The following is a 25,205-nucleotide window of genomic DNA, read 5'->3' on the forward strand; positions in this document are numbered from 1 at the left end:
TTTTCTTGACAGTTTTTTTTTGGGGGGGGGGTGTCATTAACCAGCGGGAATGATCTAATCCACGTCTCCCTTTTTCCGTCTCTCAGTGGTAACGCCAAGCACGCGTCCCTCTCTGCTTTCAGCTTTGGTTCTATATGTGTGTTGAAATCATGACTGCGTGTCTGAACCTTGTGACATGATAGATATTGCGCACAACTAATTGAACACTTATTTTGTTCTGCCAGGGGAGTAAGTTGCAGGATGAACAAGTTCAACAATAACTATAATATTGCACTTAGTATAAACTAAACTCCATATTTTTATTTTGCCAGGTAAAGCACACTGAGCTACATTGCTATTTAATTCAGAGGCGATTTGGTCACAAATGATAGCTCAACGAAGTGGCTTATCGAGTGGAAATTTATAGCAGCCAAATACTCTAAACGCACGTTTCTAAATGTGGAGGGAAAACCCGGAGGACCCAGAGAAAAATCCACGCGACCAAGGGGAGAGAGACACGCAAACTCCAAATATACAGCAGGCGTCAGGATCGGGATCGAATCCACGACCTCCTGTATACCAGGCGAGGTAGTTAACTACTCGCCACTGCGTCCTCGCGTTCACAAGGGATCGTCGAGGAAGCTCAGTGCAGGATTCTATTTAAAATTAGCCTTGAAATTCGCGAGGCTTTTCTGAATAAACTTCCTGATTAGTATAACTTTTTTTTTACTGCCCAAGCGATCGTTATGATGATTTTGTATAATTATTGGTGATGATGCAATTGATGATGATGCAATTGATAGCAACAATGATCGTGATTATACTTTTGCTGTATAATTATTTCCCTATTATTGCTGCTGCTGCTAATGGATGATACTGCGCTTTCACTCCTGGTAGTTAACTACTCGCCACTGCGTCCTCGCGTTCACAAGGGATCGTCGAGGAAGCTCAGTGCAGGATTCTATTTAAAATTAGCCTTGAAATTCGCGAGGCTTTTCTGAATAAACTTCCTGATTAGTATAACTTTTTTTTTACTGCCCAAGCGATCGTTATGATGATTTTGTATAATTATTGGTGATGATGCAATTGATGATGATGCAATTAATAGCAACAATGATCGTGATTATACTTTTGCTGTATAATTATTTCCCTATTATTGCTGCTGCTGCTAATGGATGATACTGCGCTTTCACTCCTGGTAGTGATGATGATGTTGTTGCTGATGATGATGATGATGATTAACACGTTGCTGCTGCGAATGTTACTGATGATGATACAAAAACCAGTTATATAATACTTTGCTACTGATGCTGCTGATTATGATACAATTGAAGATGGTACTAATACTATACTGATGCTGCTGCTGCTACTGCTGCTGCGTCTGATGCAAATGTTACCGCAGATACTATTGCTGCTAATACTGCTGATTATGCTAATACCACTGAAGACAGCACAAATAACGATCACATTGCTGCTGCTGCTGCATCTGATGCAAATGTTACCGCAGATACTATTGCTGCTAATACTGCTGATGCTGATACCATTGAAGATGGCACAAATAACGATCACATTGCTGCTGCTACTGCTGCTGCTGCTGTATCCGATGCAGATGTTACTGCTTATAATATTGCTGCTAATACTGCTGCTGCTGCTGCTGATGATGATGGTGATGACCCTGCGTGTCACGGTGCGGCCAGACTTCCAGGACACGGGCGAGAAAGATGATGCTACTGCTGCTGCCACTGCTCGCTCTGAGCTCTGTTGCCGTGAAGATGACGGCGGCGCAGAGAAGCAGAGATAGCCCGTGCGTGGAGGCGCTCGCCAAAGCCCTACAGCTCATCAGCAGAGATGTCGACCAGCTCGCCAATGACATGGTGAACCAATACTCAATCTAAACGAAAAGTGAAACTATTTTATTTTATTTGACCAGGTTTACACGCTCGTTTATGTATGGTATGTTAGGTTGAACTTCTTTCGCACCGTACGTAGCCAACCGCGCTAATCGGAGGTGCGGGGGAAGGACAACAAACTGAAACATAGAAAGCAGTTCTAAAGAAAAGAGTTTTAAATCTAGATTTTAAAGTGCATCGTTTAAGGCTGAGTCGACCTAGGGGTGACCCAGGACCGGTTGTCCGTGAGCAGAAATGGAACTGAGGTCACCGGGTTCGTAGCGCGGTAACCACTGCGCCACCACTCCCCCCCACACACACACAGGTACACACACGCTTCTCTTAGCAGTTCGCTATAAATCCGGTGACCTGAGATTGATTCAGAGGAACGGTCTAACATCTGTGGTGAGTGATATCACCCTACCCCCCCCAGCGCGCCCTTCACCACAACGGTGAAGTGAGATTTAAAAAAATAAAAACTTACCAAGGCCAAATGCGGTAGAAGTGCCTTCATCCAACAGTGTATTGACAAAGAGGCTGTACAGCATTAATCGTCCACGTTATAATTAGATTTACTCATTCCTGCATTCTGTTAAATTGCGCGTCTCTTTTCTCTTCCTGCTCCTCGTCGTCTCAAACCCCCCCGCCCCCACCGCGCCCCTCAACTCTTCACCCTCTCAGCAGGCAGAGCACGACCCGAGCGAGCACACCTGGAGGATTCTATCATCAGCGACTCCTCCAATTCCAGTGAGTCTCAGCCAGAGCCGTGCCGAGGGGTGCGGCGAATCGGGGTGATAGCCCTGGGCCCCGCACTTGGGGTGGGGGGGGGGCGGTGCTTCGATGTCACGGTGTCAGATATAATGGGTACTTCTGTAATCCTTATACTTCTACAAATATAATAATAATTCGACCTCTTTGTCTCTTTCGGTAAAGTCACGTAGAAAGAAAATAAATAAAATAATAGAACACGACGTTTCGATTGCATCAGGCTAAAACTAAATTTGAGAGAGAGACAAGACACAGACACGGAGACACACAGACAGAACTTGAATTTAGTTCTACCTGATGACGGTTGCTTGTGTTGTAATCGAAACGTCGTATTCTATCATTTCATTTATTTTCTCTTTCTACGTGACTTTACCGAAATAACCAAAGAGTAATTCCTGCAGTTACGAAAACTTCAAATAAAGTTTGATACTTCGACCTCTGCAGAGGTCAAACTTCTGACACTTGTGATTTGTCACGGGCCCCGCACCCCGATATGGGTGGCCCTGTTATTCGTAGCCGAGAAGTGGCAATGCTTTTGTACGTACGTTGGACTTATTTTGCACCGTACGTAGTCAACTGTGCGAGTCGAAAGACACCAAACTAAACACAAGAAGCAGTTCTAAAGAAATTAGTTTTACATCTCGATTTAATAGTGCATAGCTCCGGTGGCTTGCTAATATCGGAAGAAAGAGCGTTCCAGACGGCCACAGAAGCGCATCTGAAAGCGTGCAATGCGGCGACCGTCCTTGTTCGATGGTTTCGCGAAAAAACCGCTGCGAGGATGACCGGAGTTCACGTGATGGTTCACGCTCCTTGACGAGATCAGCAAAGTTATTGTGGTTCATTTGTGGCAAGCACTTTGTGTGTAATGCGTGTAACCTCATCATTTGCCTGTCGCCAAATCAGCTCAGCATGATTGCACTCCGATCTCATGAGATCTCAGAGAAGCTGAGCAGATATTCAACGTGACTTCTTGGTTCTTTCGGTAAAATCACGTTGAAGGGAAGCAATAAAATAATTAAATATATATAAAACAATAAAATTCTCACGACGTTTCGACTGTAACACAAACAATTATCACCTAATGATGACTGTTTGTGTTACAGTCGAAACGTGTTACAGTCGAAACGTCGTGAGAATTTTATTGTTTTATATATTTTTTATTATTTTATTGTTTCCCTTCAACGTGACTTCACCGAAAGAACCAAGAATATGAATCACTGCAGTCACGAAAGCTTTAAATAAAAATTTAAGCTGAGCAGAGTTTTAAGCTTGCACAGCGCCGGGGAAGGTGCAAATGGCTGTGTTAGTAGAGCGCAGCTGTCGTGGGCTGTTGCGGAGCCTGCGCTGTTTGCTAGCAGAGAGGACGGTGCAGCCGAGGGGTGGACGTCGTTTACCATGGGAATCCAGTTAACCATGGGAGTCCAGTTTACCAGGGCAGAAGCCGGAAACCTGCTGGCTTCAGGAACAGCTTCGTGAAGTTTATTTATCAAGGACCGGCGTCTCGTATTCGCATTGCATTGCGGATCGTGAAATGCTGAGTGTTTAGCGGAATTCGAAAAATAAAAAAAAATGTCTCTTCTTGTTACTTTTTTTGCCAGCCCCTGCCTTAGAGACCGTATTCATTGATGAATCGATGCCCCCCCCTCCCCCCGGACTTAATTTTTGCACCAAAATAATTTCTGTTCGTAGCCGCAGCTATAGCCAGAGGTGTAAAATGCACGTGGTCTGCTGGGCGCGGCTGAATGAAGCCCCTGGGCACAGCGTTTCACGGCGCTCACATCGCTGGCAGTCGCGGTGCTCGCCCCAATGGGAGCCCTAAGCAGAAGTTATTTTGGGTCACAAACGAAACCTGCGGGACACAAACTGTGAGCGTGCGCAGAGCAGCACGCCCGGAGTTTCACCGCGAGTGACGGACAGGGTGAACCGCGTGGATTCTGGAACAGAGACAAAGATCCCCCGGATAGACTTAACAGACTGTAGGGGCAAGTGCTGTTAGCGAGCACCTATGAAGGCCGCCACGGTACACGAGGAGGTGGGGTGGCCAGCACCACGCCCGACCGCCTTTGTCTCCCCAGTTGCGATGTTTACTACACACCGCACCAGGTATTTGTTTGAGGCTGAGTCGACCTAGGGTAGGCCCAGAACCGATTTAGATAATCCTCACTGGTGTTGGTGGCCGTGAGCGGAAATCGAACTCGGGTCACCGCGTGGGTCGCCAACAACGTGCCCGGCCGCCTACACACCGGACCAGGTACTGTCACTCATTTGAGGCCGAGTCGACCTAGGGTGAAGCTCATGACCAGTTCAGATAATCGTCACTGGTGTTGGCCGTGAGCGGGAATCGAACTCTGGTCGTAGCCTGGTTAGTAGCACACACAACACACGGATGCAGATGTTGTCGCTGCTAATACCATTGAAGGTGGCACAAATGAGGATTACATTGCTGTTGCTGCTGCTCCTGCTGCATCTGATGCAGATGTTACCGCAAATGCTGTTATTGCTAATACTGCTGCTGCTGGTGATGATGCCCCCGTGTGTCACGGTGCAGCCAGACGTTCAGGACACGGACGAGGAATATAACAACAATTATACATACAGTCCTCGATTTACGAATACCCGATTTACGAATACCCGCACTTACGAACCAGCTTCTAATAAATATTAGTGTTTTTTAACATGGACATAAAACGCGAACTCTCACTTGTAAATTTAAACGCGGCACTATTTTGTTCAGCTGGGCAATCCTCCGCGAGATGTAACGAGTTAACCTCGTGCTGTGAGTGTTTGCGTACTGTGTGTGCATTTAAATATACAGTAGGTTACTGTGTTCCGACTTACGAACAATTCGACTTACGAACGGTTCTCAGGAACGAATTGTGTTCGCAAGCCGAGGACTGCCCCTATTGAATTCATGAACACGTGTCAATGCGTCTGCCGCTGTTGTTGTTGCGTTTATTTCACCGCAGGCCAGCGAGCGCTGCGCGGCTCAGAAGCTGGCGCTGGGCTTCTACGAGAAGACGTTTCGCGCCGCGCACCTTTCCGTGGCCCCGTCCGAGAGCCTGGACGCGGTGCAGGACGCCCTCATGAACGTCCACGCCAAACTGGGCAGCGACGAATGCGTGAGATTCCCGAGAAGCCCAGACCAGCTTTCACTCGCTCACTCACTCGGGCCCACGTCGGCACGCCTGGTCACCGCCGGGTTGAATGGCGCCGTGATGTGGCTTTGTCCACAGTTCACCGCGTTGGTCAGCGTGGCTTGGTCGGTGAAAGTTGGTCGTGGCGAAGTATGGATGTGGCAACATGAGCTTACATGTGGACAGCCTGGATGTCACTTGCCACTGATGTTTGCCGTGATCGGAAATGGACCTCTGGCTGCTGCCACCGTTCCCCCTAACGCAGGGGTCGGCAACCTCTTTAAGGACCGTTTTGTGGGGTTATTTATGAAGGACCATCGCGTATTCGCATGCATTGCGGCTCTTTACATATTGAGGGTATCTTTTTTTTACCGAATTCGCAAAAAAATGGCTCTTCTTGTTATTTTGGGTTCCGACCCCCTGCCCTATCGTAAAACGTATCATCGTCAGCCATGATCTATCCACTGCTGTATGAAAGCCTGCCCAAGCCGTTGTAATCGCTCAGTCGCGCAATGCGAACGCTCCACCCAGCTCCTTTAGCGGAGGTTATTTGGGAGACCCCTCCCCCTCCGCTGCCCCACCTTTCCATTCATAAAATCCTAGAAAGATGACACAAGAGATCTAAACACGTGTCGGAGGAACAGTGAAATTAGGGGAATAAAGACAACAAATAGAAATGCCGAGAGATAAGAGAAAAGAGATACAGACGGGACGGATGAGTCGTGAGATGAGGGAGCATTGCAGCCAAGAGCCAGAGATGAAGCGAGATGACACAGAAGGGCTGTAAAGGAGACAAATATGCGAGATTACTTCGCGGTTGATGTGGTTTAAAAATATATATGTGATTTTAATGTAATCTGATATTTGGTTCATGCCTCTGTTGTATGAATCCTGGGCCCCTTGAGCTACCTGGGCCCCTTGAGCTACCTGGGCCCCTTGAGCTACCTGGGCCCCTTGAGCTACCTGGGCCCCTTGAGCTACCTGGGCCCCTTGAGCTACATGGGCCCCTTGAGCTACATGGGTCCCTTGAGCTACATGGGCCCCTTGAGCTACCTGGGCCCCTTGAGCTACCTGGGCCCCTTGAGCTACCTGGGCCCCTTGAGCTAGCTGGGCCCCTTGAGCTACCTGGGCCCCTTGAGCTACCTGGGTCCCTTGAGCTACCTGGGCCCCTTGAGCTACCTGGGCCCCTTGAGCTACATGGGCCCCTTGAGCTACCTGGGCCCCTTGAGCTACCTGGGCCCCTTGAGCTACCTGGGCCCCTTGAGCTACCTGGGCCCCTTGAACTACCTGGGCCCCTTGAGCTACCTGGGCCCCTTGAGCTACCTGGGCCCCTTGAGCTACCTGGGTCCCTTGAGCTACCTGGGCCCCTTGAGCTACCTGGGCCCCTTGAGCTACCTGGGTCCCTTGAGCTACCTGGGCCCCTTGAGCTACCTGGGTCCCTTGAGCTACCTGGGCCCCAAGCAACCTGTGCCCCCTGCGCTGTTGCTCGGCCCCAGCGCTGCCGCGTGCAGACAAACGCCCTGAGATTCCGACTCTTCCCTTCCCTCTCCCCCTCTCTGCTCGCAGAATAAGAAGTGCTCTTTGCGTGGATCTCCCGGCTCGCGAGCCATGGAGAGCCTCAGGCAGAGAATCAACAACGCTGCGGTCAAAGTAAGAGTCTCTCCATACCCCAATCTCTCACCTCTCTCTTCGCCCTTCATGTATCTTTACTCTCCATCTCCTCTCTCATCTCTGCCCATCTATCCCAATCTATCCCCATCTCTCTCCTCTCACCATCTCTCACCTCTCTCCATGTCTCTCCTCTCTTCGCCCTCCATCTTTCTTCATCTGTTCTCTCCATCTGCCTCTCAATCTCCCATCTTTCTCCATCTCTCCCTTCTCGAAATAAGGATTCTCCAAGAGGAGCGCCTCGCATTGGACGCAGTTGCCCCGATGCGATCTCTCTCCGTTCTCCCCCCTCATCCACTCACCCCGTAGATCCTGGACCCCATGGAGCTGCGGGTGGCGCTCACGGACATCCGCTCGCTGATCTATCTCACTCGCAACGCTCACTCCAAGCGTGGCAAGAAGCGCCACACCTCGCGCAGGCGCTCGGGCGCCGTCAACAACACGTGGTCGCGCAGGAGGGAGTGACCGGATCGTCGAACATCGTCAACGTAGGTCAAGAGGTCACAGCGGCCACACAGTCGTTGACGCCACCACATCTTACCGTCCGCATCCTTCCTTCCTCCGAGGTCGACCTCTCGCCTTCACGGGGGACTCTTACAGTCTCGGCATCACCGCCATCACCATCTTCCCCTGGTTACAGTTGGCACATCCTTCAAGGACCACTGCCAGTCTCATCGTCATCACCACTACCACCACCACCCTCTGGCTTTAGGTCTTCCCCTCGATGATTGACCTCTGGGTGCCCACCGCACTGCCCGCCTCAGTGACCTATAACGATTTTATGGATACGATATCAGGGACTATGATTGGTATTGGTGCTAACGATCACGCGGTATATTTTTTCTAATCGCTGAAATCAAAACGCTGCCCCACGACTGTAATGCATGGATGATAATGTCGCATTATGCAGCTGCCTACACTACACAAAGGTCAAGACGTCTCAGTGATGTCCGGATGAATGAGCATTGAATTTACTGCCCTGAGCCAGTAGTGAAAATTCCACATTTATCTGACGGGGGCCGAGTCTCACCATGGGACAATCGTTGTTGACTTCCTCACAACAGTGGTAGTTATTTTTATCGACCCCAGTGGGCTGATGGGCTGAATAAATCTCTTTTACTGCAGAGCAGTTTTTCAACTCCAGTCCGCTCAAATCTCCACGGTCCCGATTTTAGCGATTACCATTACTTTCTATGCTATGCAAATGAAGCCACACTTAACACACTCCATGCTATCTGACGTGGGGGTAATCGCGGAAACCTGGAGCGTATTGCACAATCGCGAGGACTGGAGTTGGGAACGCACCGTTCCCGAGGACGGCAGGGGCAGGTGCATTAATGCGTTACAAATTCGGTGTGATTTTAAACGCTTATATACTACGGGGGGAGGGGGGGATTTACACACGCACGACTATGTAGGGTGGCGAGGTTGAAAAATCAATTCGTTTTCTTTGGTTATTTCGGTAAAATCACGTAGATAGAAAATTAAATAAGTGAGTTTTTGGTTTAAAACGTCTTTTATATTTATTATTTTTTATCTACGTGACTTTTCCGAAAGAACCAAAGAATATGAATGCCTGCAGTCAAGAAAGTTAAGTCGAAATTTAATCAATTCGTTGTTATAGCAAAAATAAGAGGTGGATGGTAGCGCCCCTAGTGGCTTGCAACAGGTCGCCCGGACTCATTACATGCGACGCAGACTGATCGAACTCAAATCGATTAAAGGTCAATAATAATTAATAGATTGATCACATGAATTGCCACCACCCCTCCAACCATAAACATGAATGACAAGCAACATATAACCCAAGTAGCCAAGTATACGCATTGCAATGCTTTGGTGGGGGGGGGGGGGGGAAATAAATTATGTGCTGATTAATAATTTTAAGGGAAACCTATTAAAATAATGTATAATATATTATGTATGATTATTTAAGCCATTATGTATGAACGTGTACTGTCGGAAACATTTACAGTGTTGATATCTGAATGTTTTGTTTGCACAAAATGCACAATTTTTTTGTTTATCTGGAGCTGTCTGTTAAATGCACAAATCGTAATATTAAACTATTGCACAATTGCCTCCTCTGACCGTGCTTATTCTTCGATGTTAAAGGGCAAGGTTGTGGCTCACGTCCACAGCGGTCGTGTTGAGTTTTAATAGAGAGTGGCGTCGTCGGCATGCGAGAACCACAGGCGAGCCGGTGCTACCATCATTTAGCCAAGCTCTGCTGGCCTCTATATATTTGGAGTGTTTCATACATTCTAAACGTCAGGGTCAAGGGGGTCAACACAACTACTCCCCATCGATGCCACCAATACACATCACCATCGCTTCTTTCCTTATGACAGAGAGTGCAGATGTTTCAAATGCGATCTGTGAGATCCGTCGTTCTTCGACTCATCATCACCACCACCACCATTTGTGGCTTAAGACAAGACCGCCCAAACAGTCTCATCGCCATCATCCCCGTCTGGAGTTAGGATGTCCCAATGTTACACGGGTCGTCCTTTTCTTCATGGATTACTTTTTGTCGAACAACCACCACCACCACATGCTCACAGCTCCGTGGCGGTGGAGCAGCTGCTTGGGTTTAGTGGCTGGTGACTTTTCGTGGTGGCGATTGACGAGGCTGGTGGAGGAGGTGGCGGTGGCTGCGAGTGATTGGTAAAGTTACGTGGTGTGATGGCTGCAGAGAGAGGTGGTAGGGGTTGGTCAGGGTGGTGGTGGTGGTGAGTATGTGGTGGAACGAACAAGAGGTGGGGTGGGATTGGCGTCTTGCTAAGTGCGTGTTAGAAGCGGTGGCAGTGGTTGTGCACTGGTGGGCTGGCCGTGGATAAGTGACTTGTGGTGGATAGTGGTTGGTGCTTCGTGCTGATGGTGGCGATTGTCGAGTGGCAGCCGTGCACATTTGCAGTATGTAAAAAAAAGCACAGGCAGAAACCAAAGCTGTTGAGGTGCCGATCACTGTGTTTATGATTTTTTTTGTTTTGTTTGTTAAGTACATCACCAACCACTTGCAGTTTCTACAGTAAGCACAAGAACCACCTAAAATCGAGATAGTGCTTTAAAATACAATCAGTTAAAACATCACAAGGCACAGGTGTCTTGTCATTGGCCTCTTGCCCCCACCACCCCCCCCCCCACACACCGGTCAAGCAGTGTTCATGATGACCGTGGGTGATTTAACAGTCGCTGTTCCAGTTACACGTGCTTACTTGTTTAATGGTTTCACAACCCATGCCCAGCCCTGGCAAATCGATGAATTATCGCAATTTGTGGTCACGATTCAACAAATCCTCTATATTATATTATATATATAAAAGAAACCGTGAATCCGGAAGCCACTGGTGGCTGCAGGGGAGGCTCAAGTAACCCCATAACATCCAAATTGTGAAAATGCAAATAAACATCGATTCCTACACACACAATTGAATGCACGTAACGAGGGCTTTAGAACTGAAAGTCATCAGCGAATCGATGACATATCGTTGCACCTCCACTCGTTCACATGTATATCGCCGCACGCACGCACAAATGTACACAGAGCACCTTTCGCATATGCGGTGATTTTTAACGACTATAAGTTTAACGCAACTGCATGTTACGGAGGGTGAGACAGCAGCAACAACAACAACAAAAACCTGAATCACGTGTGTGCGAGTTTCCAATTTAAGACTGAAAAAAAACCCAATGCTCTTTGGGTAAGACCCAACTGGCCACAGATTGTCTCTTTGTAACAGACGGTGACAAACGAGAGTTGTTTTCGATCAAGACATCGTCGCCCGTGAATCGTGACGGAAAACCAGGCCAATCGCGGCACGATCCAGCGGTCGCAAACGCAGGGTCCACACCGTTTTAAAAAAAATCACGTGCAGGAAAGATTACGGGGAAGGAAGATTCGCTTAACGCTAAAGCACACACTCAAACCGGAAGTTTCATTACAAAAATACTGTTTCCCTCGATCATAAGACGCCCATGGGCATAAATCCTGCACACTTTCGATGTTTGGTGCCGATAAAACTGAACTCGAATTATTTTAACGGGCATCTATGTATGTAGAACTTCTTTTGCACTGTACGTCGCCAACCGTGCAAATCTGAGGTGCGGGGGAAAGCCAACAAACGGGAGATTTGTAGCGGCCGCTTGTAATCCCAAGTGTGCTTTTCTCAACACGCAACCTGAGATTCAAATCCCAAGCTTTCACAACGCACAGCTGTGGGCATCATTAACGGCTGAAGATGCCCACAGTAAAGTCATTTCTTTCGAAAAATGAGAATAGGTTTTACCCTTTCCGGCAATAAAACAGGTGTTAAGAGGTTCAAACACCAAGTCTGCATTAACCACACGAACTTGTGGTGAACATGCAAACAAAAATGCTCTGATAATTATAAATGCATTGTCTTTGAAATTGATTGGCCTACACCAGACGCAACCTTCCTCATGGCAGAGTCTCGCCACCAGTGTCAGACCAGAGTACGCCAAAAGGCGAACAGCACAGAGACAATGCCACACGTGTCAGAGCATTCATAGCTCAGGGTGAGCAGCTATAGCATGGGGCTTATTTGCCAGTATCAAAGTATAAAAAAATAAGCATAGCTTTTACCCTTTCTATCAATAAAAAAATGATGCTAATTCCTTTAGAGCTGTTTTTTTTGTGTTTAAGTTTCTTGTCCTTCCCCCGCACCTCCGATTAGTACGGTCGGCTTACGTACGGCGCGAAAGAAGTTCAACTTACGCACGCGCATACGGTGCACGGTGAAAAGAAAAGCTCAAACACGCATCCCCAACCGAGTGAAGTCTCCGACGACTTCCTAGAATCCGAATAAAACAAACTTCCGCTCACTCTCCGTTGACGTCAACTCGATTACAGCGACCAAGCGGCCACACTTCACGACTCCGCGCTGACCTGCGTGCCGAGGTTCATACCGTCAAGCAAGCCTCACGACCTGCAACAGCGTAGGGGGAGGGGGCCCCTCGCCCAGCAGTGGATTGTACAAAAGGGCCGTGTGTGTAAATAGACGGCAAGCTGTTGTTTTTCGTATTGCACCAACACTCGTCCTAACCAGAAGATTGGGGTTACTTTGTTTGTCAATAGAAAGTAAACTGTTATAGATTATATTAACACATCTTCAAAAATGTAGAAACTAGTCAGGGAGTACAAATACAGGTTTTTAAAAAAAAAATCTATTACCTTACCGCACATAAAATAATTGCAAAAGAGCCATCGGGCATTGCTCAACTGCCTTCCTGTCATCGGATATCGCAAATGTGCGGCTAGGAGAGCAATTTCCTTCGGTTGCCTTGACAAGCGTAACCCTGTGCGGTCCTGCACAGCCCAAGCGCACACCCCGGCCACCACCAGGGCGAGGCAATGGAACGCGCCCTTTACCTCGCTGGCGTCTTCACAGGCATCGTTACGTCGGAGTCACGCCCCACCACACGCCACGTGGCTCTCGTCCAAAAACTTCAACACTACAGCGAACGCTCATTAACCTCCCACCACCCCCACTGCCACCGCCACACCAAAGGCAAAGATCCCCCGTATAACATGAACAGACTGTTGGGGCAAGTTCGGTCAGCGGGCACGTATGAAGGCCGGCACGGTACACGAGGGGGTTTGGTGGCCAGCACCACGCCCGGTCACCGCCTTTGTCTCTCCCTAGTTGGCGATGTTTACACACCGCCACCAGGTACTCAACCGAGGCCGAATCGACCTAGGGGATGGCTTAGGATCGGTTCAGATGATCGTCACCGGTGTTGGCCACGAGCTGGAATCGAACCGGGGTCGCCGGGTTCATAGCGCAGCTGCACCACCGCTCCCCTACATGAGCACGGAATCAGCACGCTTCCGCTTGCAGGAGCCACCGGGATTTTGTTATCCGAGGGTAACAACAAATTCCATGCAAATGTTGTAAATCGACTCCATAGCAATGCTTTATCCTCAGCCTAACTCATGCACATGGAGGGTCGGGGTAGAGTGGGCGAGACCTCACGTGTCCGGAGAGATAGTGCCGTCTTCTCATTGCTATGTTGTCTACATCACAGGTGGATTACACCGCCAATAAAAAACACGTCGGGACTCAGTTAGCGAAATATCGGGCTCATTTGATGTGGACTGTTGTAAAATCATAATACTGCAATTGTGTCACAGCCACTTTTCAATCCACTGCTGGATGAAGGCTTCCCCACGTCAAGCCAGTTTTCTTGGACCATGTTAAACCACGCTTGTCAGTGTGGATTGGTGAAGCGTACAAGTATGGTGCAACGATGGGTTGTTCTGCACTGCCGTTTGATGTGCACTATGTAGCCAATTCAAGTATCATCCAAGCTCCTTAGTGTGGGTAGAGTGGCACTCAAGACTGGCTCATACATTTACTCGCCACTGATGTTAGCCATGCCCGGGAATCCAACTCAAGATTGCTGTTTTTCTAGATGAGTGTTCCAACCACTGCACCATGTAGGCCTGTACGGTCATGGAGGTCTCTAACGAGTGGACACCCTGGCCAATTCGATGAAATTGACATGATTGGGGGGGGGGGGGATGCAAATTGATTCAAGAAAATCAATTATTATTTTCAGAAACATTGTGGCGCGTCCGCGGCGGTCTCGGCAACGGCACATGATGCTTACGAGCCCAGCGAATCGCTTCTGGCACGCACGCGACTCGTTGACACGCACGGCGAGCGCCAAGGGATCCGTTTTAAAAGCAAAGAAGCAGTGAGGCGTCGGCGCAGAACTACGGAAATGATAAAACGCGAAGCGGACAGCACCGTCTCCCTACGGACGATGTGCGCGCCAGCGCAATGCTACCGCTGCGGGGCGCGGGGTTGCGACAGAACAGTGATCTGACCGTCCGCTCGGGGCTAAAGTAACGGCGAAGAGGAAGACGATGAACAAAGCAGCGCGGCGGAGGCGGTGAGTGTACACATCGCGCACTTTGTCCTCTCGTCTCTTGTTCGCCCGATGGGTGGGGGGGGACTCGGGTAAACACAAAAAGTCGAGGAGCGAACGACACACAAAAGAGTACCCAGCTCCCACGTCTTGGAAAAAAAAAGTTTCCGCGAAACAATGTGATGCTCGTCCATGCTATTACTGGGGGTGGAACGCACGTCGCGATTCAGCGTCGACCGGTGCCGCTCGATTCAAGAATCCTTTTGTTTTTACTTTGTGTTAATGAAAGGTAGCGGCTTCTCTGAAGTGGCTACAGGGGTGACCAGAGCCCATGACACCAAGGGATTGAAAATAATTGATTCTTAAGCTATTTTTAAATGCTAGTCGGTATGGATTACTTTAGGGTGGGGCAGATTGTCCAAGACTGGTTCAGGATATCACTTGCCACTTGTGTTAGACATGGCCGGGAATCAAACTCAGACGGTTGGGTTCAAAGCACAGTGCGCTAACCACTGTGCACCAAAACTTACAATGTAGGCTCGTCTAAAAATATAAATTCCCACACACACACAGACGAATTGATGCACATATTCACGAGCATTAAGAATCCATATAAAATCTACGAATCAATACATTGTTCCACCCCTACTAATTACGTGGCACATTAGTCTTCCCAGAAGGCAATTGTCTACTCTGAGGTCATCACAACCCTGACCCCTGAACCCTAACCCTGCCACCCCCCCCACCCCTTCTTTAAAAACAACCGTGATTTGACCCTGATGTCGACGCATTGCTTTTTTAATCCGGCACTGGGTGGCAAATGTGCACCACGCACGGCCGTGACTCCACTGCCAAGCCACCAACAAAACAGCCGAGTGCCCTGGCCACCTGGCTTACCACAGCTCCGTTAATGATAAGCCACCTCTGGTGCCTTCAAACGAGTGTCAAGTCTCATGTTCTAAGTAATGAATATACAGTATATGTTTAAAAATATATATATTATATCGATAACATTTCGTACTGTTTGGGTAAAACGTTTATTTGTATTTTTTTTGTTACAATTTTTTTTGTATTATTATTATTGCTATTGCGGAAGCTTCCACGTGAAAAAATGACTGCGAGTTCCGCTATTATACCTCCTTCACTACGCGAGAGTTCATGAGGGCAGCCATAGGAACAGAACAACGGTGCAGCGCATGTAGACCTGCGTGCACGCGTCTGCGCGGAACATTCACGCTGGTTTCTGTTTCATTACCTGGAGGCAATTTCGTGGAACTGTCCACATTGCAGTTAAAAAAGAAATACATACACACTAAAAACAATAAAAGCCCCGAGCGTTCTAAAGTTTTTTCGGCGAATGAAAGACACCAGCAAAAAAAAATAAACCCTGCTTGGGATTTCCCCAAACCACCTCTCCCAATGCGGGCAAAAAAAAAATCCAGCAACAACAACAAAAATAATCAAATAAAAGTTTACAAGAGTTGAATTTCATAGCAACTAGGAGAGAGCAATGGCAGCCACATAGAAAGACAAGTTTTGGCAAGCCCTTCTACAAGCTAGTGGCCACAGCAACTCAGCTGGGTCATGGGACACCACAATGAGAAACTTCACTAAAATTCATACAGTGGCAGACATGCCGGGGGGACCCCGATAGTGAGGACCAGTAGGTTATTAAATACTCGTTAAGATTTTTAATGCCCACAGAGCCACTGACCGGGTTTGCTCACGTCACCTGAGCACGGCGAGGGCCCTTTCGCAAATCACCCCGTTCGCAAATCACCCCGTTCGTTTGTGGTCGTGGCTGCACTTGATGAGGGTTAGCGGAGGGAGCAAAAACGCCTCCCGATTCCAGTTGTGACGAGGCCGACGTGTCTTGGTTTGATGCCGTCTCATGTTCTAAGACCCAAGAAACACTCCCAACTGCGCAACCAAACACGCCCGTGCAATTACGCAAACTCTTTGGGCAGGCGCGCATGGAGGATGCTCGGTGCAAGAGGAGGTGTTCAAGGCCACGCGTGGAGACGAAGGGAGTCCAGGCCATTTGGGATCGATGAGATCACGTGGACGTAAAAAAATATGCCGGCACGGAACCCCGCGACTAACTGCGTCGACCGCCAACGACGGAACCTAGACTGTTGCTCGAGTCGGCCGCCAGCGAAGGCGACAGAGAGAGCGGGCCACCACCAACATTGCTTGGCTTGCGTTTTCCGACCAGGATCACTTCGATGCGGACACAATGATTCTCGGATGTGAAGGGGACGCGCGCGCCATGGCGCTTACAGCGGACGCTGTCCAACGTGGAACCGAACTCCTCGTCCACGCGTGCATCTGTCCGTCACAACCACTTTCCCCGTTGCCTCGCTCGCCGATGCAGTGTTCCGGGGACCTGGCGTGGCGTGCGAGCGAGCGAGCATCTGCGCGACCGGGCTGGGAGGGGGGGGGCGACGACGCCGGCTCAATTGTTCGCAGTTGCCGTCTGCTGCGGCTTCTGCAGCACGGCCGGCAGACCCGGCGGTTGTTTTTTGCGACGCTTGTTCAGGAGTGGGTTGCTCGAGTCTTCCAGCTTCTTGATCTTCACCTGGTCGTAGTCGACCCGCATCGTGGCCAGTGCGCTCGTCATCTCGTCCTGCGCACACGACGCACAAGCGACGTACACGTTCGCCGAGTTATTAAAGCGCCGTTGTCATCGCCGTGACGCTCCACAGCCGTGCCGCTCGCGTCCAACAACTCGGAATCCTGCTAGGAGCCTTTGGTCCGAGGCTATTGAGCTGCAGGGATCTGGACCACACATCAGGTGGCGGCACTTTCCCCACCCGCACTGCCACAAAGGGCGATGTTCATTGCATGGCAATCAAGTCAATATTTTAAATTAATTCATTCTCAAAGGTAGAATGTGCACAACTTGAGCAAAGAACCAAATTTCACAAAACAGTTTTTTATTTTGTCCAGTTGTTGGCAACCGGGCTGAGACCTTCAATGCCCTACGCCTGAAAGGCCAGTTTAATTACAGGCGGCTGGCCTGGATTAAAACACAGGACTTTAGTAGTGCAAGCGAGCTAAGTACTCTGATCTTTGCGCTACCTGACCAGCTCTTAAAAAAAAAAAACTCAATATTCATCAGCATTATGAGCACATGCAGACCTCTCCTCCAGCGACCCATCAACCCCACTGCCTGAGCCCCAACAGACTGCCAGTGAGCAGGATGAGCAGCACTCAGGCTAGCGTGGTAACACTTAAGACTTCAGATGATGTTACCTTCACTTCTTCCCAGAGTTCCTTCTCCTCTTTAAGCACCCGGCTGGTGTGTAGAGGCGTCTGCGGCACCTCCATTAATTGCTGCAAAATTGGAATGAAACAAACGCAGATCAGTCATGACACTTTCTCTGTGCAACTATACAGTTAAAAAATTGTAAAAAAATTTTTAACAATATCATTGCCTCTCAACTACCCGAGTGTGTTAAGTGAAAATGTTCAATATGTTTACGCGCGTGGTGGTTTAGTTAGACTGCTCCTCACTCGTCAAGGGTCAGTGACTCTGAATTCACGTGGACCACAAAAAACATTGAGCCGATCCCGTTAAGAAGCAATAAAACCTGGTGTCACACGTTACGTCTTCTGCCCCATTCTAGGAAAGTAAACGATAAATGCGCATTTATAGGCGAAAATATTTTGCACCGTCTGTCTGTGTTATCGTAAAAAAAAGACACACGGGTCGTGAAAACAATTGAGAAAGCAGCGCGACAAACCGGACGTAGGGCTACTAGAACACCTTGAGGCCAAGTCAACGATGAATCGACAGTTCTTCTTTCGTGTTACTGATGTATATGCAGAGCAACAACTACAATTTCACATTCAGGTGGTCAAGCGATTCAACCGCATAAGGAGCAACGGAGCGTATTGCTGTGAATTGTTATGTGAATTAACAATTAGCAGCAGCGAGGGGAATTTAGGAAGAGGTGACACCTTCAACAGAGGTAGAAAATAGAGAGAGGTGGGAAACCAATTGTTAGAGTGTTCTTTGGGATGTCACTCGTTTAACGGAGGAGAGAAGGGAGATCTCCCAAGCCTGATTCTGAGAGAAGGCAGAGGCATGGGCAACTAGGAAGAGTAAATTCCAAACAGCTGCACACAGAGACAAAGATCCCCTGGTATAGCCTACAAAGGCTGTCAGGGCAAGTGCTGTTACAACCTATGAAGGGCAGAACGGCATTCTAGGCGGGGGAGTCATTACGTCTCCCAGCTAAGTCTCCACAGTGTCGATGTTGGACACACCGCAGCAGCTACTCATGGAAGGCTGAGTCTACCTATGGGGAGGCACGGGACAGGTTCAGATATTCACCACCGATGATGGCCACCAGTGGGAATCGGCACGTAAGTTCACCGATTTTATACAGTGTAGAGATTACCAACAGGCCACCGCTTTCCCTACAACAACAACGGCCATTCACCATTAAGTGGCGGTGAAATTACCACGGTACTTGTGCCAACTAGACGCACTTTGAGGCCACGTGAAATGCTCGCAGGTCACGGAACAGACCCAGGTGCCATGGGTTGACCGACTGAGATGACTGGCAGATGTACCAACTGTGCCAACTTTTTTGCGTTTTAGCCACCTGGCGCTCTGCTCGTTGTTGTGAGCGTATCTCCTCTGCCCTCCATTGTTGCTCGAGGGAAACTGCCTCCAACTCCCCAGCATCGTCCATCATGAACCTCCTCCAGAGGCCTTTCTTGACACTGCTAGTACCAGTCATCGGCAAATCCAATCAGCTCCACATCCTTCTGTACCACATCAGTCCATCTCTTCTCTAGCCCGTGCCGCACCCATTTAGCCCCATCTTTTCAGCCAAACAGAAGCTGCTTGGTGATGCGGTGGCTGGGAATATGCGGACTACACGACCCGCATGTAGCTTTCTCTACACACACACACAAGCTAGCGCACGCGCGTCTGCGTCAGCGCTGGAGTGAGGTTACACCACAGCCTGACTGGGCAATCTGAGCGCATTGCGGCAGCACGTACGTTTATCCAGGGGTGGTTCATGAACTCGGCGATGGTCATGCGTTCCGTCGGATCCGTCTTGAGAAGCTTTCGGATGACCTGCTTGGCTGCGAGCAGAGCACAACGAAAGGACGGAATGGCACCGACCTCTAGCGCATACGTACGCCAAAGCCTTCAGAGACAGTTGGGGCAAGTGCAGCTTGCGGGCATTTATGAGGGCCAGCACCGCACACGAGGGGGTGGATGGCCAGCCCCAGGCCCGACCGCCTTTCTCTCCCCAGTGGCGATGTTTACGCACCGCACCAGGTACTCATTTGAAGCCGAGTCGACATAGGGGAGGCCCAGGACCGGCTCACTAACCGCTCCACACAAAGAGAAACACGCACACAAACAGGCCAAACGTGGTTGGTGGCTTAGTCGCACGAGAGGTGTTTTTGGGCCCGTCTCGCTCACCTTCCTCGGACACGGCCGTCCACTCTGGGCTGGGGAATTCGTACTGGCCCAGGCGGATGCGCTTCTTCATTCCGGGGGAGATGGCAAGGCCGTGGTTCGAGTAGAACGGAGGGAACCCGCACAGCCTGGGGGGGGTGGGGTGCGCGTGGTCACACAAAAGCCGGGTCACGCCGTAGAGTGCCATTACTGTGGATGACCATGGTCCCCGCCATTGGACTGTGGAGTTCGCACAGCTAGGTAAGAGCCAACAAGAGTGACGAGTGCCTCCTCGATAATCACTAGACCCACGACATTTTGACCGAGCGCATCGCGCAAATGATGACGATGACGACTGTGATATTGACGGTGACGATGGCGATTACGACGATGACGGCGATGTTGGTTGCCGCCGCCGCCACGCTCGTAAGACGACGCTGCCGACTGCCACAGTGGAACCAAAACGCGTCACCGTCACGCTGTGCCAAATCCGCTGACGCAAAAGTGTGAGAAACGACGTCTGGCGGCAGCGTGTTGACTTACAGGATGTACATGATGACGCCGAGGGACCACATGTCGCACGACTTGTCGTATTTTTCTGGCCCCAAGACTTCTGGAGCTGAAATAAAAAAAAACCCACAACACACGAAACACCTCGGCGTACGTAACTAACCACAAGCGCAAGGTGAGAGATTGTCGGTTGAGGGTGTGTTAATCAGGTGCCTGCCACAAAAGCCTACTTCGCACGCTTCGTGGCCCTGCGGGGGATATACGCTAACGTCAATTATAAATACTAATTATTGCGGACGGCAACACTCGACGTAGAAAAATAAATTAAATGGCGGTCGTGATTTACATGTACGACCGCGTACTGTGTATTGGAGATCAGATGGGTAGACACGCGGAATATATTGTGTTTCCGTTGCATTCTGAGATTGGTGCTGTGGCCTACGCACGTGACTCTGAATATCGGAGGGAAGGGATGGAGGATCACGCAGAGTTTGTGCAACTCCCAAACCGACTGGGCTGTAATGTGACCAAGGAGATAGAAATACAGGAAATGGATTCTTGAGAATTCATCTGTGAGGAGCTTTAAAAGTTCAACTCCCAGTTTCCTCCCCCGTGAAGCCGAATGCTAATATTGGATTTGGCCAAACATCCCACGCAGGGCCCCCTCCTGAAACGAGTCTTGAGACACAGCAAGGCTCTGCCGAGTCAAGGACATTCACATTGAGCATTAATATTACGAATCAAAAACTTCATCCCCAGTCAGCCCCCCTCCACGTATGCACGCACGTATGTTGAACTTCTGTCGCACCTTACAGCAGCCGAAAGTGCTAATCGGAGGTGCGGAGGAAGGACAACAAACTACACTAGGAGCAGCAGTGTAGCTATCGAGTGTGCGGGCAGTGCAACTCGACCAGGGCCGACTGCCTGTAGGGGCCCTAGAGATGGGGGGGGGAGGGAGGGGAAATTAGGCAGGGAGCCCCACCATTTAATTCCTTGCAACAGAGGCCCATGCCAGCCAAGCTATGCCACAGTCACACAGGCATCCCAAATACAACTAAAACTAAACTATTTTTTATTTTACCAAATGAGGCCCACTGGGCTATGTAGCTCTTCTTCAGAAACGGCCTGGCTATCGCAAATGATAGCTCAACGAAGTGGCTTTTCACGTGGATTTTAAAAGCAGGCCAAATACTCAAAAACGCACGTTAATTCTAAATGCGACCACAGGGAGAGAGAAAGAGAGACATGCAAACTCCAAATATAAAGACGTCAGGTTCGGGATCTCCAACCCCAGACCTCCTGTATACCAGGTGGGGTAATTAAAATCTTGCCACCGTGGCACCCCATGCAGCCCTCCACATCCGGGAGAGGGTGCACGCAGGGGTACAGGAAGAGAGACAAGCAAGGAAGATACCGGTGAGAAGGGATCGGGGAAAGGAATTGTAAGAAGCAGAGGTGAGACAGGGAGTCGAGACTTGCGGAGGACCGGTAGGGCAGGATGTCCGCGTGACCGGTGGTGGGAGTAAAGAAGAGGGGGGGCGACTGCGGCGGGCTGGGGGGGGGGGTACGGCGCAGGCGCGGGGCGCTCACCGACGTAGTAGGGCGTGTAGCACGGCGTCGCTAGCGAGTTGAAGCTGAGCGTCTCCTTAGCGAAGCCGAAGTCGGTGAGCTTGAGCACGGGGTCCGATCGCCTCGACGTATACAGGAGGTTCTCGGGCTGCGCCAGCACGAACAATGGAAATGTAAGGGGGGAGGGGCATACAAACCACACAAAAAAAAGACTAGGAATTTATAAGGCGTTGCTCTTACAGGGGCACTTTTAAACGCTTCGGATGCCGCCGTAGTGCAATGGTTGGGCAGGATGGAGTTGTTGTCCAGAGGTCGCTGGTTTGATCTCCCGGCACCGCAGTTAAAACGAGGGTGCAAGTTTGTTAAGTTGCCCCCCGCCTCCATCCACCCAGAAGTATAGATGTGGGGCACGTCACAGTTAGTCGGACGGCAGGTCGCGCGCGGTGGAATAAATTGTGGGTGCTCCCATCTCTAGCAAGGCTTGTGGCCAGTTTGGAAGAGTAGGCCAAACACCCTCCAGAGAGGGGTTTTATAGAGCTCCCTCTAGTGGAGGCGGCTAATCAGTCGGATTAGGACGGTTGGCTACGTGCGGTGCGTAAGAAGTTCAACATACGTGCAACATTCATAGTCAGCAGTAACGCGAGCGAAAAATTTCAGGGCGGCACATTTACCCCCTCTTTAAAATGCCTCGGTATCTCGAGGGCAGGTTATGCCACACATCTCATTTCAAGTGTTGCATTGCCCTGCGGCTTCTAACCTAGGGGAGGAACCCCCCCCTCCCCCAGCGGTAACCATCTCCGACACGACACAATGAGACTTAGGGGGGCGTGGCAAAGTCGCGCATTTTTATGATCAGACTGAGCGCTGTACAACGACTCGAGTCTGACACGATACGAGAAACGAGGGAGAGACAGGAAGAGAGACGGGGATCCAGGACTGCCAACCCCTGGATTGGGGAGAGACTGAAGGAGGGACCACGTGGATTAGATAATATGCAGGTTAATGACATCCAAGAAAATGTTACCTTGGCCAGGACACGCTGGAAGGGACGATGGGCCAATGGTGAAGAACAATAATGGAGTGGCAACCAATGAATAACAGCAGGGAGATAGAGCAACGAAATCAATTTGTGAGCAGGTGTCGGGTGAATTATTACATCGCAGGATAATGAGGTGGTTGGTGGCTTGCGCAGGCCTTCATCCAGCAGTGGATCGACCATGGTTGATGATGACGACGATCACAAAACAAATCATATCCAAATGTAAACAAATGCCCTCTCGTGATCCCCGACAAGCAACAAACCAAACCGGCTGGGCCGTTAAAGTGAAAGCCACCGAGTCTGGCCGTTTTTTGTGAGAATTTGTTACAATACAAATAATTAAATAAACGCGGTAAGAAAAGTTCAAATCGCGCTTCGTAAGTTTACTTGTTTCAAGAAAGCACGGATGACGTAGTGTACGAGGCTAAGGGTAGGGGAAAGTTTGACAGTGATTTATGGAAGAGGTTTCAGGGAACATTTTGCCTCCCCACCAATATTGCCCCATAGAACGTATAGAAACCAGTTCAAATTGCCATCACGTGAACCGCATAATGTCGTGAACGGTCATCGACTGAAACTATATACTTAGCAACGGCTTACTGATGTAGTGAGCATCACGTATGGAAATACACATCTGGAGTAAATGCAGAGTTGAGAAGGGGTCTTGAAAAATATACTTTTTTAGTCTTCTTTTTTTACCAAAGCAAATGAAGGAACTTTGTCTGACTTCTGAATATTTGCCGTGGTATATGTTTTTGGTTCAACAACACCACGCTGCCAAGCCCTTCACACTTCACTGGATTTCTGAACCAAAATAAATGAACTTTTAAATACCATGGCCTTAACTGACCTTTGACCAAACACCACCCGGTGGAATGTGCCCAGATCGCCTCACATCTCAGAAGCTAAGCTGGTCTGAGCCTAGACCAGCAACATTCGCTGTGCGACCACCGTTCATTTACAGGCGTTATCGGCTGCGGCAGAGCTGCATTGTTAGCAGCAGAGGGGGCATTGCAGTAACATCTATTGTACTGTACTGCCAAGTCTGTTCTCCCTGCATTCACAAACCCACACTGACAAGAGTGTTGAAGTATGGTCAAATACACCACGTGATCCGCGGGGTTGAATTTTTATAAATCGTCGGAAAATCATGAGGAGCCTGGGCCTTTACGTGCTATGCTCCCTGACTCTGGAACACTTATTACAAGCCATAGCAGGGGTGCAGCTGGCAAAATCAAATATTTCAAATCAAATCTTTCAAATCAAATTCAAGTCCATCAACCCATAGGCTTTCCAGAACAATATTATCAAGCAGCATTTCGTTCAAGCAAGCAAACTGCGGAATGGTTTTAGCCTTCTTGAATCTCATTAGCATAGTCTGGAATGTTTATGAAATGTGGCCAGATTACCAGATCTTATTGGCATCAATAACATCTGGGGCCTCATTCAGCGCAAATGGCAAAACTGCTTGAATTAGCTTATGTTTGATCGGGACTGATCGAGCAATGGCTTTGAGTTTTATTTTATTTTCCAGAGTCCTGGGGATGCTGTGCATGAAGGGAGCCGCGTTAATGTAAAACGATATCGTGTCATGGTGGGGGAGATGGCAACGACTTGCCTTGACGTCACGGTGAGCGATGTTGATGGAGTGAAGGTGTTCGATAGCCCTCCCGATGTCTCTCATGATCTCTGACGCTTCTGCATTGTTGAAAGAGGCGACGGCATTGTGGAGTTAATCGACAAAAACAAAATCAACACGAATCACTTGCGTTAGTGCGTTACAGTGCATACAGTGCGTGCGCACACACGCGCAGCAAAATAGTACAATGAAACCAAATCGTACCCAGAGAAGAAAAAAACCAGACCAAGATAAAATCACAGAAAGGAACTCCAAAGTTTCACAATTACGAAGCTACTAACCAATGGAGGGGCAAGCGTGCCTCTGCATTATCTTCGTTTTACCCCGAATCCATTTTACAAATCTCTAATGCATCATCACAGCAGTTTGTAAATGATCTTCAATAGATGACCGATTCTCCCCAGCCTTTGCCTCGCCCGTTCCCTTAGTCGTCCCCGCCGTCTCCCCATCGGGACCCACCTCGCTCGGTGAACGCCTGATCGCCCCGGTCCTGGATTCTGTTGAAGAGTTCGCCGCCTTCCATGCTGCCGACGGGGGGGTGGGGGGGGGCAAGAGGGAAACACAAAGCCTAGAAGCGTCACTGTCACGTCCTCAAAAAGCCGGGGTGGTGCGCGATACCGGCCGAGCGCTGTCGCGCAAATAGACACTCGCCGCAAAGGGTCCAGTGGCAACGCCGACTTAATACTGC

At 49.5% G+C, this 25,205-nt stretch overlaps 1 protein-coding gene across 1 annotated transcript in view; it reads right to left on the bottom strand.

Moving 5' to 3' along the window:
* Positions 1–10,393: 10,393 nt before the first annotated feature.
* Positions 10,394–25,205, bottom strand: part of LOC116942411 (MAP kinase-activated protein kinase 2-like) — a 41,870-nt gene continuing 27,058 nt past the window's right edge. Inside the window, exons 3-10 of the mRNA XM_032954311.2 lie at positions 24,977–25,041; positions 24,497–24,576; positions 21,861–21,987; positions 20,304–20,379; positions 19,785–19,909; positions 19,353–19,438; positions 17,591–17,671; positions 10,394–16,961 (exon numbers count right to left, since the gene is read on the bottom strand). Of these exons, the coding sequence (XP_032810202.1) occupies positions 16,791–16,961; positions 17,591–17,671; positions 19,353–19,438; positions 19,785–19,909; positions 20,304–20,379; positions 21,861–21,987; positions 24,497–24,576; positions 24,977–25,041 (811 nt within the window). The 3' untranslated portion in view covers positions 10,394–16,790. The remainder of the gene's footprint in view (positions 16,962–17,590; positions 17,672–19,352; positions 19,439–19,784; positions 19,910–20,303; positions 20,380–21,860; positions 21,988–24,496; positions 24,577–24,976; positions 25,042–25,205) is intronic.

The sequence above is a fragment of the Petromyzon marinus genome, chromosome 14, assembly GCF_048934315.1.
Source record: "Petromyzon marinus isolate PM22_M1 ecotype Great Lakes invasive population chromosome 14, UKy_Petmar_22M1.pri1.0, whole genome shotgun sequence".
NCBI lineage: Eukaryota > Metazoa > Chordata > Hyperoartia > Petromyzontiformes > Petromyzontidae > Petromyzon > Petromyzon marinus.